The 20,372-nt window shown below is 35.7% G+C and overlaps 1 protein-coding gene across 1 annotated transcript; it reads right to left on the reverse strand.

Annotated features, from left to right (window-relative positions):
• Positions 1 to 1,229: 1,229 nt before the first annotated feature.
• LOC149769225 (uncharacterized) lies at positions 1,230 to 19,598 on the reverse strand (the record flags this gene model as incomplete). The annotated part of the gene is made up of 4 exons (XM_089949951.1): positions 1,230 to 1,672; positions 4,292 to 4,527; positions 14,478 to 14,588; positions 19,556 to 19,598. Coding segments are annotated over 4 exons (423 nt in total), but the record flags the coding sequence as incomplete, so codon positions are not given.
• Positions 19,599 to 20,372: the final 774 nt, after the last annotated feature.

Below are 20,372 nucleotides of genomic sequence, written 5' to 3' on the forward strand. Positions count from 1 at the left end.
ATATTGCAAAGCATAGCAGATTTACTAAGCTGAAGGCAATTCTAGAATGCAACAAGTGGGGCATACGTTCTTTCACAGTTCATCGCAGCGATATGACTGAAAAATTGTTAAAGCTATGTTAAAAATCAAAAAATGAAAATGAAAAAATGATAAAGCTAAGTTAAAAATCAAAAATCACATCACATCACATCACATGATTGCGCAGTTGGTTAAACTGGTTGCAACAAATTATGTTGACTAGCAAGTCACCCTCCTGGTGGAAAAGACTGGTGACACCATGTATGGTCCTTTTTATATGGCCTTAAATAAACTTACATCCCGTAGCCTCTCAAGCCTCTACAACAAAACACTGACTGTTCCATATACTGAACATGAATGCGAATAACAGAATGGAGATAGAAAATTGCACAGAGACTAGGGATGCAGCAATCAAAGACTATGTTGATGTCAGAGACCCCAAACAGGTAGCAAAAAGTGGTGATATCATGTGGGATCCCATTTACATGAACGACAACATGATTATAGGTAAAGATGAGCCTCTTGATCCAAATGATGCTACTACCAAACCTTACGTTGATAGTGTTGGTGCTTCAATATTGCTGGGCACTATATCCGCCTCTGTGGAAATGAGAGCTAATAAAATAGTTGGTGTTTGGGAGCCGACCACTCCCCAAGACGCAACTACAAAGGTTTATGTTGATGCTGCTCTATCCCCTACTAACTTCGTTATCGTTTTAACTTCAGTAACTGGTTACATATTGATCTCTGAATGTTAGGTCTCGTCCTACGTACTATAGAAGGAACTCCACTATGGCAATATTCTAAATGTGAATGTTCCCTAAGATTCCTTGCACACAGAGAGATAGGAAGGGGGTCTTTATGGGCATAGGTGGCGCTGGTGGGGGAAGGATTCCAAGAAATAAGTCTGACACCTGTATGTGGCGCCAAGAGAGGGAAGACCCAGTGGTCATTCGTAACATGAAGTAATTGTTGGGTCATTATAAGGTAAAAGCCAGTGCAACTTCATATATCATTATCATCAAAACCTTGGACTCTAACTATATAATATTAAATCAGGATGTATACCTCACTTCCAAGTATAAGCCCCCGAAAGAGTCTTCATAACTGTCGTGTGAAAAAATCTGATATAGTTCAAATCAATGCTAAGATTGAGCAGCGACGCTCCTCACCTAAATCTGTGGGCGAGTTGTCGGCATTGTTGATGGTATGGCAGCGCATCTAGCACTACATCCATGTGTGTTATGGTCGTGGGTGTAGAGATTTTTGCTACTATTATGGCTGCCTCATTGCTATACCACAGAAACGTATATTACTCATGTGCGGGCTCTTCTCACAGGCTAAACAGTTCACTGTTAAATGTCTGCAAGTGAAGGCTCAAAAGCATGGCCAGACTTGAATCCTGACCAATGGTGAGCTCAACTTCATTGCAGACACGGTCTTATCATACTAGTCAGTCTGTCGATGAGATCATGCTCATCCTGGATAAAATAACTATTAAGAATAAGATCAGGGCTTCTACCTGCATGGCATATATCTTAGCAGGGCCACCAACAATGCAAAACAAACGCTCTCCTACCTTAGGGTCAATCAGTGGGCCGCGCCGGTCTTATTGGCAAGTTCAGCAAAGGTGTATTCCTCTAGCCAGGCTGACCTTTTAATCAGAAGATACATTAGGCTTGTATTCAACCTATTCTTGCATGAACCATTGAACAGAATAATAATAGGCTGTGACGGTCTTTTATGGAAGACCAAGTCAGGCAACTAATTCTTGTTGGCTATAATTTGTGCATCATGAGCAAGATCTGCAGATGTGATTCTTTTACAAAGTTGTCTCTCTCTTGCCATACCTCAAAGTCCTAAGTACTATGTATCTTATACGGTTCAAGTGAAAGCACATTATTTACATTATCATTAACATTCATAGAAAGTGAGAAAAAACATCTTCGTCATATAAATAGGTTAATAGTGTATGATGATAGAAATAACAACGTTAATCATGCAATCAATTTAGTCGTACCTGTCCAACACTGTAAGGTATTTAGCAATGGTATGCAATTAGACTTTAATGACCGTGGTATAAACAATCGTCAAAATTCAGAAGTATTTAATAATCTGGATTAGAAACTTTTATCATATTTTTGTTTCAAACCAAGATAATACTGTCCATACATGTACTGACTACAGAAAAGTGAACAGTGTCAGCAAATCAGATTCATTTCTAATACCAAGAATCGATGACAACATTTGAAAGTTGACCTTTTGAAAGGATTTGGGCTAATTCCACTTGCAGAAAGAGCAAAAGATATTTGGCATTTGCTTTTCTAGATGGACTTTTTTAATATACATCGATGCCATTTGGTATGAAAATTTCTTCCTCAACATTATAACATTTAATGAAAATTATATAATCTGGTATAGATAGATGTGATGCATACATTGATAATGGCATCATATATGAAACTTGGAAGTATCATTTGGAGTTCATTGGGAAATTCTTTTTTATAATGTATGTAAAATTTGGCTTTACCGTGTTTTTGCTACATTTTTAAGACATATTGTGGGACATGGTCAAGTTAAATCTGAGGCTTTCAATTTATTTAAGAGTGCAGCAGTTTTTTTTAGCTCTTGATTTCAACCAGTCATATAAATGTCTGTTGATGAAAGTGATATCGAGGATGGGGAGTATTGATACAAGAAAAAGATGATGTTGAGTATTGAGTGTGAGATTTGTCTGAAACAATTATGCAAGCACTCAAAAAATTATTACTCAGTCGAGAAGAAGGACTGTTTGTCTTAATTACTGGCTTTGTAACACTTTGAAGTGCTCCTTCTCTACCTATCCCCGCTTCATAAATTCAATAACAAAATGAAAACCAAAAATCAGAGATTGTTTCGATAGAGTTTGATGTTGCATGAATACAACACTAACATTAGACACATCTAGAGAAAAGATTATCGAATTACATATGCACTTTCACGTGTATAGAATTACTATACTGCTTTACCTTGTAAATATTTGTGTGTCATTTATAAGGCATCTTCATGTGTACTTTTAATATTATAATATCATATGTGTGTTGGACTAACTTGTATTTAAAAATTGGATAAATCCTTCTTTTTATTTATATGGGAGGATTTATGTATGTCTTTATTGTGTCATTCACTTTTGGTCAGTGACTTAAGATTACAATTAGTTATAAATATATTACTAAATGGTTTCATTTTCTATGTATTGAACCCACTGATGACTTTGCGGTAATTTTCCACTAAGTCATTGGGTTGGATTGTGATACAAGTCAGGTGGTTTGAGTTGTGACGGGAGTCGTAATATAGTCGTGGAAATGTATAGAAACAAGTATCAATCCAATACTATTTTCTATGTTATTGTTTTAATATCAATCTAGAGATGTATTTACTGTCATGTTTAGATATATTTGAGAGGAATCATTTTTTTTAATTATTCATTGGAATACAATGTTCTCACTGACTTTGGACTAAAGCAACATTTCAGGATTATAGTGAATTCATTCAATGAAGTTTTGGACATTGCCATTGTGATACGTCAAGACTATTAGTACTTCAGCATATTTAAGAATACTGGTATGTCAGCACATTCTAGACCTAGGATTCATTCAGAACCCACTATTCATTTCGACCTGTACAAGAACATTTAGGATTATTATGGATTTATTTCACAATAGCGTGACTTACTTTTAAATTTCCGTTTTAGAACTTAATTAAATTACTTGTTTTTGCTTCTTTCTGTTACTTAGTTGAAGAACACAGAATCATAATACTGCCAGAGCAGGAAAACTTCTAATCAAACATTAAGGCAGAGAATGGGAGTTATGGACTGACTCACAAATAGATGGACAGGCAGAGAGTTAATGCTTATGTGTGGGAATTATCAGCATCAAAGCATCTGCTTCACCATTACAATGTACATAATGTTAAATACAAAGAAACTGTGTTATGAATGTTAACAAAATTGTACATATTGATATTTTGTTGAGTTTACAGTATATATTGTCCATCTATCTCTTGGAAATTAAGATATTGAGGTTTTGAGTAATATACATCCCAGAGAACACCAAATGTCATTGTAAAGAGGTCATCCCACAATTCTTTACTTGAGCAATGAACAAGTGTGAATAAATAACACTGTTAACAAGATCTGAGGAAACAGGGAATGAAGGAGTAGAGTGACAGCAGAAATACTAAGTGGTGTAGAGCTAATTGACATAGTAACAGAAGTCATCATCATGGCAACCTTTTCAAAGGAGGATGTTGTAGTGGAAACTGATGTTGAATTTTGCACATCATCCTGGGTAACTACAGGTGAACCACCTAAGTTAAGACGCTGCATTAAAGTAGGTAGCACTGGTGGCTGTGCTTCACCAGGATGACGGGGCCGTCTGGCTTCCTCTTCTTGTCGCTGCCTCTCAAAGTCTTCCTCTTTCCAGATAAAATCAAGGACTTCATGTGCAGTAATCTCTGCACCATGCTCTGCAAAAGAGAGAGCATCATTTTACCATATCTAATATGACAAATCTTCATCATCCATTCTGAGTATTCGTTAATTGCACAACCTTCTATGGTGGTTCTTTCTGCAGAGCAACCACCAAAACAAAAACTTAAAACTCAAAAATGGCTGCCATGATAGGAAGCACTTTACCAACTCCTGAATTATTTGGAAATACAAATATCCTGGGGAAAACATATTAGTTCTTGGTGTGAATCTACTTGATTTTTCAAATGAGGTACATCAAAGTCATTTTCAGGATTTACAGAGAATATTTTAGTTTACAATAAGACTGTAGGCACAATCAATAATGAAGAAAAAAACTTTCTCTTGAAATGGATGCAACCTACCAGGATTGAATAACTCTTAAATTAAATATGGCTGGCTCTTCCTTTTTAGTCTTTTGAATCTAAATACTTTGCATGCAGCAACATATGCAGAGTAACACTTTCACAGAAGGCTCAAAAATATTACAATAATCAATATATTCTTAGATGAGAATCTCCAGTTCCAGTGTGGACACCTACATATTGGACTGATCTGTTAAACAATGGATGCAGTAATGACAATTAATGAAGGGCCTTGTGAAACAAGACTTTTCAACAACAGTGTCTGCATATTTAAATGCTACCAAAACAGAAGTCCATGCTTGCCCACTTCTCCCATCTCTTCTTCTGTATGCCGCCTTTTCTCTTACCACTCACTGTGCCCTGTAGGATTGTCTTTGACAGGCCAGATGAGCGTGCGATGTGACCATACCATCTAAGACTGCATTTCCTAAAGGGTCTAGCATATCGTCATATGATCCAATTGTACTTTGGATTTTAATGTGCACCTCCTCATTAGAAATGCAGTCTAATTATGAGATTTCAGGATCCTTCAAAAACATCTCATCTCTAGGGCATGGATTATTCTCTCTAGTTCTGCTATCGGGATCCTTGTCTCGCATGCATACAGATATATGGACATGCATAAGCTTGATCTTGGACCCAAGCATCATAGTGCTGTCCTCCAAATATACTGCAGCCTAGCCAATGCAGCTCTTGTCTGCACAATCCTGGAAAGAATTACCTTAGGTTTTGTATCTTCATCAGAGGCAACATGACCTAGGTGCTAGTAAAATGCCACTAAACTCAGCTTCTGTTCATTCATTCTTATTTTCTTTTGGATGCCACATGGGTTGCTTGTCATTAGCTTGGTCTTTTCACCGTTGATCTCCATCCCACACTTTAGTGAGGTTTGGTTGAGACGGTTTACTAAGGTTTCCAATTGTTGTTCATCTCCTGCTAAGCCATTGCTATCATCAGCGAAGTACATGTTGGAGATTTTTCTGCCTCCAACATTGATACTGCCCTCATGGTTTTCCAAGGCATCGGATATGATCCTTTCCAGATAGAAGTTATAGACAACAGGGCTGGATTATCCATAGGGCAAAGTGGGCAACGTGCCCAGCACCTCCGAGGCTCAAGGGGCCCCGTATATTATCGTCTGATTTCACAGGCAGTGTTGTTAATAGTACTGTAACCTTATCTCTGGACAAGGCTGGATTGCTATGTGCCCCTATGTCGGCTGTGTCCAGGGCAATCTGCCACACCTTGTTGAAAACTTTCTTTGAAGTCAATGAATATTAGATATAGGTACTGTTGATGTCTGCAAGATACTTTTCACAGAGGATTCTAAGGTTGAAGATCTGTTCAACAGTGATACGTCCTTCCTTCAACCCAGCCTGTTCTTCGGCAAGGATGTGCTCTGATTGGGGTATCATTCTATTGAGGAAGATCTTAACCATAACCTTGATTAGGTCACTGATGATGCCGATTGTTTTGGTAGCTCTAGCAAAGCTACAGATTATCTTTCTTGGAGAGAGTGATGACTAGACATTGGGTCCATGGGTGGGCCATTATCCTGTTTAACTGATAGTGCTGCACATTGTTCTGAGAACTTCTCTTACTGATGTTCCTCTTGCTTGAACAAGTTCTGCTGGTATATCATCTGCACCAGCTGACTTCCCTTTTTTGTTCCTTTATTGCCGTCTGTAATATTTCCATGAGGATTGAGTGGTCAGCCTCTATTTTGGTCACTGGGAAGTTTAACACAACTTTGTCTCCAGAATTCTCATGGTTGTAAAGCTCTAAACAGTATTCCGTCTGTCTGTTAAGATTCTCTTGGTCTTCTGTAAGACTCTTGCCAGCTTTGTCATGGATTGTGGTAGATCTTCCCGCTTCCTCCTCTGTTTTCTTCTCAAATCAGAGGTCAAGGATATCTGCTGTGACCCAGAGCTTCTTTATCTATGTTTCCTTAGGATCTCGCTGACTGTACCTAATACTGCCATGTTGAAGATGGTGATAAATGAGTCTAGGTTTATTTTCTTCAGCACCCAGATTTGTGAGTGATGCAAATTTTCCGCCTAATCATCTAGGCCTCTTTTATTTTGGAGGTAGATACTTGCAGAAAAGTGTCATTTTTAAAGCTTGGCTACTTTTTTTGCAATATGCAAGTAGTACTAGCAAGCCAGCATTGCTATATACATCAAAGGCTATTCATACTATTTGAAAAATCAACACGGCAAACAAAAGAATATAATGAAAACATACACAATTGCAACATTATTTTTTATCGTAAATATATAATTTAAAAGATGGAAAAACTCAATCGCCAATAGATTTTCACCAAAACAGTATTAACTATAAGGGTGGGATATAGAAGTGGAGAAGGCATTTTTAAATGGATGTTATTTAGTCAAATATATAATAATTTATGTTGTATGTGGAGATTTTATTCTAACAAGCCAGAAGGGTTCCTGGACCAAGTGATATCAAACCCTGGCGGGAATCCCACTAGAAGTCATGTTTCCTCTGATTCCAAAGACTTCCATACAGCTACTTTTGTAAACTGGAAAGTCCAACATGTCCAATCCATAAATAATTTTACTCTGATTATTACAAGACCACAGATCTCACAACTTCCTGTTTGCCTGTCAACAGGAAAAGTGCATGGTTTCTCCTCATTAACTTTCCATAACGTACCGCCAGTATTTCATGCCATGCAACTAACCAACCCAACCATCTAATGCTGGGAACTATTTAACCACCCCACCTTAGACCAGTCAAATTATGATTTTAAGCCACATTTCGCCTGTAACTCCACACCATAGTTATCACCATAACAACAATAAATGGTACTTGCCGACGGCAAAACAGTTCCTTCTCGTTTGTTCCATTATATAATTTACCAGTCTCTAATCATAAATACTGCACCTTGAGTCACACAATCAACTTAAACAATTAGATTTTAATAGGGACTACTGAGTGACAGGGACAGTTATGCAGCTGCGACCTTAATTCACCTAAAGTAAACCATGGTGTCATGGAAACTCACTAACACTTCCCTCCGTGACCGTTGCGCCTAGTAACTGGCTAATTATTGCGGTCTGAAGACATTGTCCCCATCATCGACTTACCATAATCAAACAAGTAATCACAAAAATCTGAGAAATCCTTAAAATGGGAGCTATGAAAAAATGCGCATACTCCAAATTTCCAACATTATTAACTGACCATGTGAATTGTTGGTGGTAAGAATTTCAATAAGAACTAGAGTATTTATCATCAAAACTATCCTATATATTAAATAAGTTCCCAATGATAACGGCTTTGCTATTAGTTTAAGACATGTTGCTCTTTTTGGGGGTAATTTCTTCATTCCACGCATGTGTCAGCAATTCAAATCTAAGGTTAATCATTGATGAATACAAGAGTGTTGTGTTCTGGCAGGGATTACTACTGACAAAGTGAGTGTTCTGAAGGATTTAACGCCATGAACTAAAAGAAGAGGGACTATACCTACCATCTGCATACAAAAGTCAGTCGAGACAAATTTATTAATTAGTAGAACGCAGCCTGATAATATGCACGATCAACAATGTTGATGCACAAGATCAAATCGTGTCTTTTCAGTTGTGGTTTGCTACCAGTCAAGTCAGAGGATAAGGAAAGGTGAAGAACAACATCTTCAATCTTTATTTTAAAAAATTCACTGTCAGGTTATCAACCTCTGATTAAAACCAACAGCTGATAAAACAGGCATTATGTCAATAATGCCACCAGTGTGCGATTACGTGGGAAACGATTATATACATTTTTAACTGTTGTACATTTTCATGAGTTTGATAGAACCGATTATATACATTTTTAACTGTTGTACATTTTCATGAGTTTGATGGAACCGATTATATTCAGTTTTAACTGTTTATTTTTCCCATCGACTTTGCATTCAAGCTATTCTCATTTCCACATTTTTTCAAACAATTATTCACACCAATTATGTATGTGTCCCGCTCGATAACTTGAAATGCCGTATTTGACAAGTATGTTCATTCCAATCCGTTTCCGTTATGCAAAGATTCATTGGGCAAGTAATACTTTTAACTACATTTTATCTCTAATGCTTGCCCCCGAGATCAATGATGCCAGAAATTTTAGAGACAATTTCGATAAGTGAAAAGATTGCAAAACATTCCAAGCACTGCAAAAATAAATTAAAACATGTATATGACTGAAAAGATGAAATAGTATTAGTACATGAAAACAATAGAGGAAAACCAGTAAAGTGGTAAAGTATTTAAGTATCTAACAGAAATGCAAAGAAAACATGAGCCCCTCCATGTCAACTATAATATGACGATAAAATTGCAATATCCATGAAAGACAATGCAATGTTCTTAATAAATAGTTAAGTGAACTTTCATATAAACTTGGTTAGAGGGAAGAAATTTTAATTCTGTAAATTTGGAAGAATACTTGAATGTCAAGATATCTGGCAAACCTCAATGATCATGATCACTTTAGTTATATAATAATAATAATAATAATAATAATAATAATAATAATGAGGACTTTTTATAGCGCCTAATCTTTAGAAGCTTTCAGCGATTTACAACATTAGACAACACCTATAAGATAAAAAGTATATAATGATATGATTACAAAAAACATAGACCATGAAATTAGAAAACATTTATAAAAAACATGCTGAGAATATTTAAGGTAGGAAACATTATTTTGTCTTTAAGTTTGTTCTTGCAGTCGAAATAAGTGAGTTTTGAGAGCACTATTGAATAGCATCACTGTGTCTTTGTGTCTAAGTTCAGTGGGCAATTCATTCCACTTTGCTTGGCCCTGGTATGCAAAAGAACGCTGTCCATATGACTTTGTTTTCATAGTAGGAATAATGAGTATACAATTGTCAGAAGAGGAGCATAAGTATCTTGCTGGTATGTACACATGAGTGAGGTCGGATAGGTATGTTGGACTAGAGTCCGACATTGAAATGTAGCACAAAGAATACATTTTGTGTTTGATTCTAGATCGAATGGATAGCCAGTGTAGGGTACAGAGCAGCGAGGAGGTGTGCTCTGATCATGGTACTCTAAGTATGATCCAAGCAGCTGTGTTTTGAACTTTTTGAAGTTTCTGGAATAGATATTGAGATGAACCAGACTGAAATGAGTTACAATAGTCCAGTCTTGAAAGTACTAATGAACACACAGGTGTTTTAGTGGCATCAACTGAAAGATATTTGCGAAATGAGATGATGCGTCTCAGCTCAAGATATGCAGCCTTCCATATGTTCATGACATGTTGGTGCAATGTGAGAGTACTGTCCAGAGTGACACCTAGGTTTCGTACTGATTGTGTGAATTTAATATTGGCATTGCTGATATTTATTGTTTGAGGTAAAAGGATGTGAATGAGAAAGTCTTTGTGTTGTGATCAGAATGGCCTCAGTTTTATCATCGTTCATCTGCAGCTTGTTACATGTCGTCCATGATTTCACATCAGAAATGAACCTCTCTATACCTTGGATGGTAGCATCAACTGCACTTGGGTGGCTAGATTTGTATATTTGGATGTCATCAGCATACAGTTGGTGCGATACTGGATGATGATCTATGACACTAATGAGAGTGACTGAGTGTATAGAATGAAGAGAACAGGTCCAAGAACAGAGCCCTGTGGAACACCACAACATAGATCAACTGGGCTGGAGTGTATTCCATTTGCAGATACAATTTATGTCCTGTTGACTAAGTAGGACTTGAACCACAGTAAGGCTGTATCATGAATGCCAAATACATGCTGGGGACGATGAAGTAATATATCATGGTCTATTGTGTCGAATGCTGCAGACAAATCAAGGAGGCTCACCTTAGAAAAGGTTGTTCTATCCCAGTTTGTATCTCATCTAAATTCAAACAGTCTTTTTAGCAATGTACAATCTGCATATCACCCTTGCCACAGTACTGAAACAACTCTTCTAAAAGTAGTTAATGACATTCTCTCTGCGTTAAGGATAGCGGAAAGATAATTTACAGTCCTCACGAAAGAGCCAGTTTTAAAGTTGCACTGTACGATGTAAATGCAACTAGATAGAACACACTCACCAACCTACTACCCCCAAGAATATTATGTACATGTCTGCTGTAACACATAATTAATCTGAATATTAAGACATATGCATTGTTACATATATCTAATCTGCATTGCTTGTTAGGTGTTTTTAATTCTTGTTTATGGGTTGTTTAAACTTGTATTTAGTAGCTGACCAGTAAACTCAGTGACAGTTTTGTAAAAACAGTGTTTACCTTTCCATAAATGAAGGATCAATATCAGGATTATTACCTCAAGCTGAGACAAGGACACTGCTATTTTTCACAGACCTAGACCTGGTCATGATGACTGTTACATGCTTTACCATGATTCTTGTAACAGACTTTCTAATAACTTATTTTAAGATCAAAGAGTCATGATCAAAATTGGGGGCTCATGTATGGGACACCACATTTTCTAAAATATTTCAGAAAACTTAATGTTTTAGAAATGTAAATTCATCTTGTTTTCAAATTTTCTAAGCCCTGATATTATTTCACATAACTTTTTTTTGTGAAACCAGCAAGCTTTGACAATGTCTTTTAAAGTGGAGAACTTGAGTTTAAATCCTTTGAATGAATGGTTAGAGTCCTAGACAAAGGATGAGTTGATCCAGCATACTAGACAATTGAGAGACAATGGCTTCTTAATCAACTCAAGAAATAAAAACAATATTTAAATGCTGGATTTGGTAGAGAAGAATATTTTGTATAACTGATTAGTGAGTCTCCATCTTGCTCTAACTTGCATGTTATTGAATTGAAATTAAAATAAAAGAATGGATCGGAGTTAAGAAAGATTGGGCTTCAAGAGAAAGAAGAGACGCAAACGAGAGAGAGAGAGAGGAAAAAGATAGGTGAATGAAGTTAGAAAAAGGATAGAAACAAATACAGTTACAGAAAAAACAATTGCAATTAAAGAAAGATAGAATCACATTGGGATTTAATTCAAAATACTATTATCTTTGTATTCTAAGGAAATAAATGTTTTGTTGAATTTTACAAAGTTTGTCGCTTCTCACTCTATTTTAAGACAATTAGAGTCATGATACGAATATCCAGGCCTATTTAAGTGTGATAATGTATTACCTATTTATAAGACTGAAGTAATGGATGATCCCTCCCTTTAATTACAGACCGATTTCAGACTATACTAACACTGTCTAACAAATATTTGAAAACCTGTAACTACCCTTTCCTACTTGTACCCAAATGATAATCTTTTCCACAATGAGCACTCTGCTTTTAGGAATTCCCATTCCTCTCAAACAGCCCTCACAAAAGTCACCAATACTATATATGATTAAATGAATAAATGAAATAGGATGGCTGTTTACCTTGACTTTATAAAAGCAATGCATTTCCTAAATAGTTCTTATCTTTAACATAGAGGGCAATATGCATATACAGTAAACATTCTTCTGTAATTGTTAAGGTTGATGTTCCCCAAGGGTCATGTACTGTGCCCACTGTTATGCTGAATCTTTAAAAATGATTTTCCATTTTTTACAAGAACTCTAATACAGATTTTGTTTGATGATGACACAACGTTGCTTCTGCTCCTTCCATAAATACCAATGAAACCAAGTTAAAATAAGATCTGCAGATTACGGAACAATATTGCAAGAATAAAATTCTTCTAAATTAAAATAAGCCCGAGCAAGAGTTAATAACCACGGCACAGAAACTGGCTCAAATAGACCAGATGCATCTGGAATTAAATCTTAAGAAGAAAACCATGGAAAATGTTTCAAGTCATGTACTTCTTATCATTCGTGCTGACGTCATTGTGATGTACAGGCTAATAATGTATGAAAAATTATTTCTTGTAAGATATCACTTCTCACAAATATTAAGGAATAAAGCCCTCCTGATGTCCAAATGGATATTTCAATGCATGTATTCAACCATCGCTTGATTACTAACCTAATGTATGGAGAAACTGCTCTATACAAGACCTTGATATAATTTTTATTTGCAAAAATGCAGAATACTTGTAGATAAACATTTTGAACCCTTGTTAAAAATCAAGATGCATTAAATAACTCTATGGTCTTAAAATAAGTAACAGAAAAGAGTGAGAAGCAAAGAGCTTTTTAAAATAGAACAAATAATTTATTTCCCTAGAATACCGAGTTAAAAGGTATTGCAAATTGAATCCCAAATAATCCTCGAACTACAGACAAGTAATTATGATTAAAGTTCTCAATACTCTTTAGTGGAAATCCAAACTAAATCCAATGATGAAGGTGTTGTTGTGCCAGTAGTGGTCCATGTAGTGATTGTTGAATGACAATAATACAACACAAGAATATACCCTTACTCGAAATTTTACTATAAATTCAAGTCTTTATTTCCAAGATTGTTGTTTTAGAGCACTCTGTGTTTCCAGAGAAGAATCACTTCAGTTAAATAATTTGAATAAATAGCAGACAGAATTGTACCCAGCACTGCATTATTGCAATTATAGCAGACAGAATTGTCACGAGAACTGCATATATTGCAATTACAGCAGACAGAACTGTCACGAGAACTGCATATATTGCAATTGTAGCAGACAGTATTGTCCCCCAGCACATCATTTTGCAATTATAGCAGACAGATTTGTCCCCATCACTGTATATATTTTGCCATTTTAAAATATTTACTGGTTTTACTCATGCCCTTAAGCTACACTCAGTTAGCCTTTTGACAATCTTTACTGCATATTTCTATATCAAATTCTCTCTTTTGACAATCTTTACTGCATATTTCTATATCAAATTCTCTCTTTTGAAATCTTGTATATCCATGTGGTATTACGCAACCCAAGCACCTACCAACATTTTGAATTACTAGGTTAAAGTGATACAGAATCAGTTGTTCCATCCATATCAAGCAACAAATTAGATGCAACGTTTGCTAATTTGGAAGTAACTGAGCTTTGGAATTGTACCTCTCATGTGATAGACGTCTTGTTTTCTAACTATTATCATATTTTAGCAATACGAAAAATTATAACATCAACTGATTAATTTACTGTTCAAACACTGTCAATTATTTAGCCAAGATTTAATTCTAAGACCATTTTTTAAAATAGAACATCAGATTACTGTGTTGTAATGGAGAAGTGTCTGACCCAAACGTACCACAAAATTTCATGGAACTAGCTTTTGGGATGCCTTTTATAACCTTCTGGGCACTAGTAAAAATGTTAGACCTATATTAAGTACCCCTCCCATGGCTAACAAGAACTTTGGCAGGCATCAATCCCTGATAAAACATTACAACTTTTAGTAAATATTCTGCTAATATTTTGTGTGGTAATTAATTTTGTAAACTGCAATAGAACAACTCTTAAACAAGATTGTTAATTTGAACCAAAAACTGAGAGAGTTGAACCTTAAATTTGACTTTAAAAGAATTTTAAAGTGAGACAAAATTTAAGTTGACTACATCCTGAAGTTGAGATGTTTTATGAAAGCAGGGCTTGTTGAAAATGATTGTTTAAACCTGACATATTCTTACCTCTCTGTCTACAGAGGATAAGAATGGAGTTGCGAACTGTGTCTCGTGGATATCCCATCTCAAGCAGTGTTATAGCTGCAAGTGTCTCCAAGGGGTCAATGTTGATAATCCCTGTAGCAGAAACAAAAGGTGTTAGGAAATAATAGTATTCCAAAATTATGATATGTCACTGCTAAAAGTGACATAAACATAGAACTTAATAACATAACTATGTATTCCTTTTGTCACACTTGTATTCCATTATAATGATACAAGTGAGTTAACTATATGCATATAAATCCAGTGGCATCACTAGGGTTGGTGTTACCCAGTGCAGTAACTCATGGTGTCACCCCCATGGACCTCCTTCCTGCACAAAAATTCAAACTTTTTATAGACAGTCATTTTGGTGTCACCCCACTCTGATAGTGTCACCCAGTTTGGTCTGCACCCCCCTACTGATGCCACTGTATGAAGCTGAAGTGACATGCTGTATGTTTACAAATTGTATGAATGACAAACTAGAGCGTACAATTCCATTATTTTACAAGTATAACAAATTCACACAATTAAGAAACCTTGTAGATCATGTAAACATGTATTATCCCCCTATACGACATACAATATTTGCAGCAGGGAATAGTGACACAAAGAGAGGTCCAAGTGGGCCTGATATTGCTTAAGTGACATTTGCCTGTAAGTCAAATATAGGAGCATCTGGCCTAGAAATCTGTCTCAATATGATGTCTGTTGAAATTTTTTCATTGCTGCTGATTGCATATATCATGAAAATGAATATTTCAAGATTTGTCTACTTTCTGCATCTTCATCCATATTTGAGCACTCTTGTGTTACTTTACTTTGCATTGTTTGTTATTTTCTTTTATTCATTATATGCTATGGATAATTGTATTTTTGGACATGACCATGCCCACAATCAAGTTCATTTTCTACCTGACTTGAATCACTGATTTTGGTTTTATAAACAGCATGTACACTCCAGTGGCCTAGTGGTTAGAGCATCTACATCAGATTTGTGAGATCAAGGGTCTGAACCCTGGCAAAGTCATACCAAAGACTTATAAAATGGTACTCATAACAGCTGCTTTGCTAGGTGCATTAGTGTTAGGACTCATCAATATCATTAAAATAAGATCTCCACTGTTATACTTGAAGATCTGACATAGGTTTTGGTAACCTGTGTTATTACCATAATTACTAATGTTGTCAACCAATCAGATGAAGTCTTATATCTTTGCATTTGGAACTGAGCAGTGTGGATGAAGAGCATGCAGGTGCATTGAATGATTTGATTCACTTTCAAATGTTTGAAAGCTGCATTTCCATAGGTTAATTCAAAGATCACCAGAAAATAACCCTTAAGCAGTTGTCATGAGATCTTCGTGTAGGACAGCATAGATCTGATTTTAATCAGATTGAGGACTGGTCAACCTGGTGTCAGGATAAGGTGACCGAGTGGGACATCATTATACATGTCTGTGGCATGATGCCCCAGTGCTAGATATCACTATAAACTGCCACAGTGCAGACATGGCAAACTGACTGAAAAATTATTAAAAGCTATGTTAAAAGTCCAAATCACACAGACACACACACATACACACCCACACACACACACACACACCATATTGATCTCAATCTGAGTCATTAACATTGGAAATTTCCCATGAAATCCCGGTCTACCTGTTTACCAAATCTTATATTATAATTTTAGTAACAGACCTACTTTTAATTAAGATCTTATTTTGTATATTTTTAGAACCTTCCAGAATTAAATTTTCTTTTAGAAAATAATTTTTGCTTAGAATATGATGTGACCAGCGGTCAAGTAGAGGACTATATAATCTTGCTTATCTAGGAATTAATCATTCAGATCTGGGCAGAATCAATTGCACTATCGTTGTGTCTACTACTTCATGTGGGCTGGAATTTAATGATTCAAACTATTTAATTCAAGTGGTTCTTCTCTATAATTACAAAGTGCTCAAAAATAACATTCTTGGAAAAAAAGACTTGGATTTATAATTAACTTCAAATAAGGGTATATTCTTGGATTGTATTACAGTCATTGAACAAAAGACTGTTAGCACATGACTAAGACACTGGCCATCGCAAACACATCAGCACTTCCAGCATTGGTTTTAGTTTACTCAGAACTTAGATCATTAGGACGTGTGTTAGAAATGCTCAGATTATTTGCAATTTAATTTGTAATACTGCAAGTTCTTTTTATATTTTTCACTTTGTATTCAGGGGAAACAAATTATTTGTTGTATTTTACTTATCTTGTTGGTTTTCGCTCTTTTCTGATACTTTGTTTAAGACTGTAGATTCGTAACAGCCAATATCAGCATTCGTTGTGGTATATTTAAGTGCACTTTACGACAACTCGTATTACTTGAAGAGTTCAATAAATGTGCCTATAGTGACGCTGAGACTTATCTTGATAAGCATACGGTCGAAAACTTGGCAAATACTGCTCGTACTGCTGACTTGTATTCCTTAGCTCATAAAGTTTCTTTTGTCGGAAAGTCTTCCACTCAGCTGTCGTCCGGTAAAAAAAAAAACAGTATTCAGCCTAACACGAGCCCTTCCAAATTCAATCTGGCACAACTTTAGAAATCAAGTTTCTGATAAGATTGATCAGAAGTCCTTGTATCCTCCTACGTGTAACTATAGCAAGAAGACAGGACACGTTATTTCAAGTTGTATATAATATGTTGTGACCAGTAGTTTTGGGCTGGAATCTTTTTTTTCTTCAAATTATTCAATTCAAGTGATTTTTTTTTCATTGGAAGTACAAAAGTGCTCTGATATAATTCTTCGATAAAGACATTCACTGGAATTTATACTGAATTCAAACCTGTATTACTATTTTTCCTCAAAAGACCGTTGAGACATCAACATTTTATAAGCGATAACATACATGTCATCACCTTCAGGGTTTGGATTTCTTCCGGACTTGTACTGAGTTATATTCAGTACTTTAAATTATTAGGACCTGTGTCTGTAATTCTTGGATTTTTTTGGAATTCGATTCTCAATACCTTACGTTTTTTCATTTTTACTTTATATTCTAGGGAAATAAATTATTTGCTAAATTTACAAAGCTTGTTGTCTTTCACTCTTTTCTGTTAATTATTTTAAGAGCACAGATTCGTAACACCCCCATGTCGATATGTAGTAGTAACATGATTTTTCAAACAGCTGCCATGGAGACCACACTTCAGACCTGCCAACCCAAACAAGACCTTCTCAGCAAGACAGTCGATATGTGCCAATAAGTTCAACTAATTTTCAGTCATGTATAACAAAATACCATGTACTGCTAATGTTGAATTGGAAAACTGACACTCGGAAAGGACAAAAGTGTAATCTGAGACTGGTGCATTGAAGGCAAACATTGTGCAGAACATCAACTAAAAATGCATAGAACTTAACTAACTCCAGTACAGTTTTAGAGAATGCAGTTCCAAAACCCATGGATCTCTTTTCCTTCTTGCTGTCTCCTAATCTGATGTAATCTTCGGGTTTCTTTACATTTCCTGTAGCAATCATCTCTCCGACCAAGAGACATATTCAAATTAATATGGCATGATTCAAATTAATGTAAATGATGCCTTTCCTGGTGTTTCTTCTGAAAATTCATTTTCATACCTCTCTGCTGATTGTTTAATTTGACAACCACATGGTGATATGACCAACCATTCAGGAGGTGTAGCAATAACAAGATTTCCAAGATGGAAACTGAGGTCGTACTATTAGATGTTTTAGCAGTGCCATTTTCATTTTCTACCAATTAGAAATCTTCAAATATTTCTTTTTAGTTAAAAACGCATGCCAAAATGACCATCCATTCAGGAGTAGCAATAACAAGAATTGTAATGTGGACAATGTGGTAGCCTGATTGGATCTCTGAGTGACACCATTTTAATTTAGGCATTATAAGCAGTCTGTCTTTTAATGAAAACGTCACGTTGATAAAATGTTGATTACCATTACATTAATATAGACGAAGTATCAATAACAAAAATTTTAAGATAGCCACTATGGCATTCATAAAAAATGTTCCAGTAGCACCATTTTTTTAATTTTAAACCATCTAAACCATGATATGAATATGTGTGTACATTTTCGTGACAAACCCTCAAGTAGTTTAGGTTAAGTATTAATAACAAACTTGTGCTAACAGATGAAGAGATGCCAGACAGGCTATGAACAACATTAACGGGCAAACCCATAAACTCTTCTGGTTTACGAATAGTAGAGCTAATAAGTAATGAAGAAAACTTTAAACAAGAACTTTAACTACAATGTGTCTCCACTGTTTTTCTTAACCATAAGGCACCATTAATTTTAAGGACAGAACCCAGGGACGGAATAGTAAGAAACGAATAGTGATCGCACTATATTCCAAAACATGTAGTGAATAGGAAAAAGGTTTATGGAATTATGGGGGATGGAAAAACATGAACCAAGATCCTAAATATCAATGTTTCCCCTTTGTAACTATTGTCCCTACGACTTCACCAAGGGTCAAAAGCCGATTGGCGAAGTGGTACAAAGAGGAGAGTAAGCGACAATATTGTATTCAAACCATGAAGTGAAGTCTGATCAGTAATAAAAGAAATGTTAGTGATGAAACAAACTTTAACCAAATCTTACCAAAATGCATCCCTATCATAAAATCTGATCCCATATCTGATCAAATATGAAGTGAATCAGGTAATGTACAGAAAAATACAACCTTACTGAAAACCAGTCCCAAATATAATTATTGAACCCATGGTCTCATCAAGGGGCAGGAGTGGTATTGGAAGTGATTTTGTGATGTTACTGGAATCAAACTACGAAGTGAGCTGGGTATTGAGAGAAAGGGAGTAATGGGATGCTTCCGTAATCCAAGTGTGAAGTGAACTGGGTAAGGGCTTGCTGAGATTGAGATAATAATGCTGGAATAATGTTTTAAAAAACTGTCCATACACACCCATACAAAACACAAACACCTTACACATCCACAAAAAACAACTAAAATTTAGGCCTCTATATATCAATAAGACATAAATTTTCATGCTTACCATATTGGGCTTTCCTTTTGCTCTCTGCTCGCTGAGCCCATAGCTGAAAGAAAAGAAATATAAGCATAGATAAGGAGTCATCTCAGAGTTAATAGGAACATTCCACCATCTCCATGTCTCAGAGTGAATGGGAATATCCCATCATCCCCATGTCTCAGAGTGAATAGGAATATCCCATCATCTCCATGTCTCATAGTGAATAGTAATATCCCATCATCTCCATGTCTCATAGTGAATAGGAATATCCCATCATCTCTATGTCTCAGAGTAAATAGGAACATCCCAATATTCACCTTGAGCAAGACACAAAAATGTCATCCTATTGACGTGATATAGGATACAATTATCTTTAAATGGAAATTATGTTCCATGTTGAATGACTTATGTATAAAACAAGCTTAAAACTGATTATCTTATTGTTGTAATTTGGAGAGCCTAAGGTCAAAAACAGGATATCTCTTGAGGTGTTATAAGTAATAAAGGAATCAGACGTGGTCCAAAATGAATCATGAGTGTTTGATTAAAAAACCATTTTGCAGAGGTGAGAGAGATATAAAAATAGAGACCAGCCAAAAATAATTTAAGTATTTCTTTGTTTGTCTATTTTTGATGGTGTTTTCTAGATGTTATAATAAGTAGATTTAAGGGCTGCTCAAATCTTTTTGGGGTCTATTCATGTCAAAGGGCTGAAGCTTGTCCTTTCTTAATCCAAACAATAGTTATGTCTCCCCCACTGAAGGTATTAATCGTTTGGAATACGTATATTATTTCATGGATATAAAGTAAATTCAATTCCAAGATAAAATATGTTAGCTCA

The sequence above is a fragment of the Sinohyriopsis cumingii genome, unplaced genomic scaffold (genome assembly GCF_028554795.1).
Source record: "Sinohyriopsis cumingii isolate HCF-2022 unplaced genomic scaffold, ASM2855479v2 utg004288l, whole genome shotgun sequence".
NCBI classification, from domain to species: Eukaryota; Metazoa; Mollusca; class Bivalvia; order Unionida; family Unionidae; genus Sinohyriopsis; species Sinohyriopsis cumingii.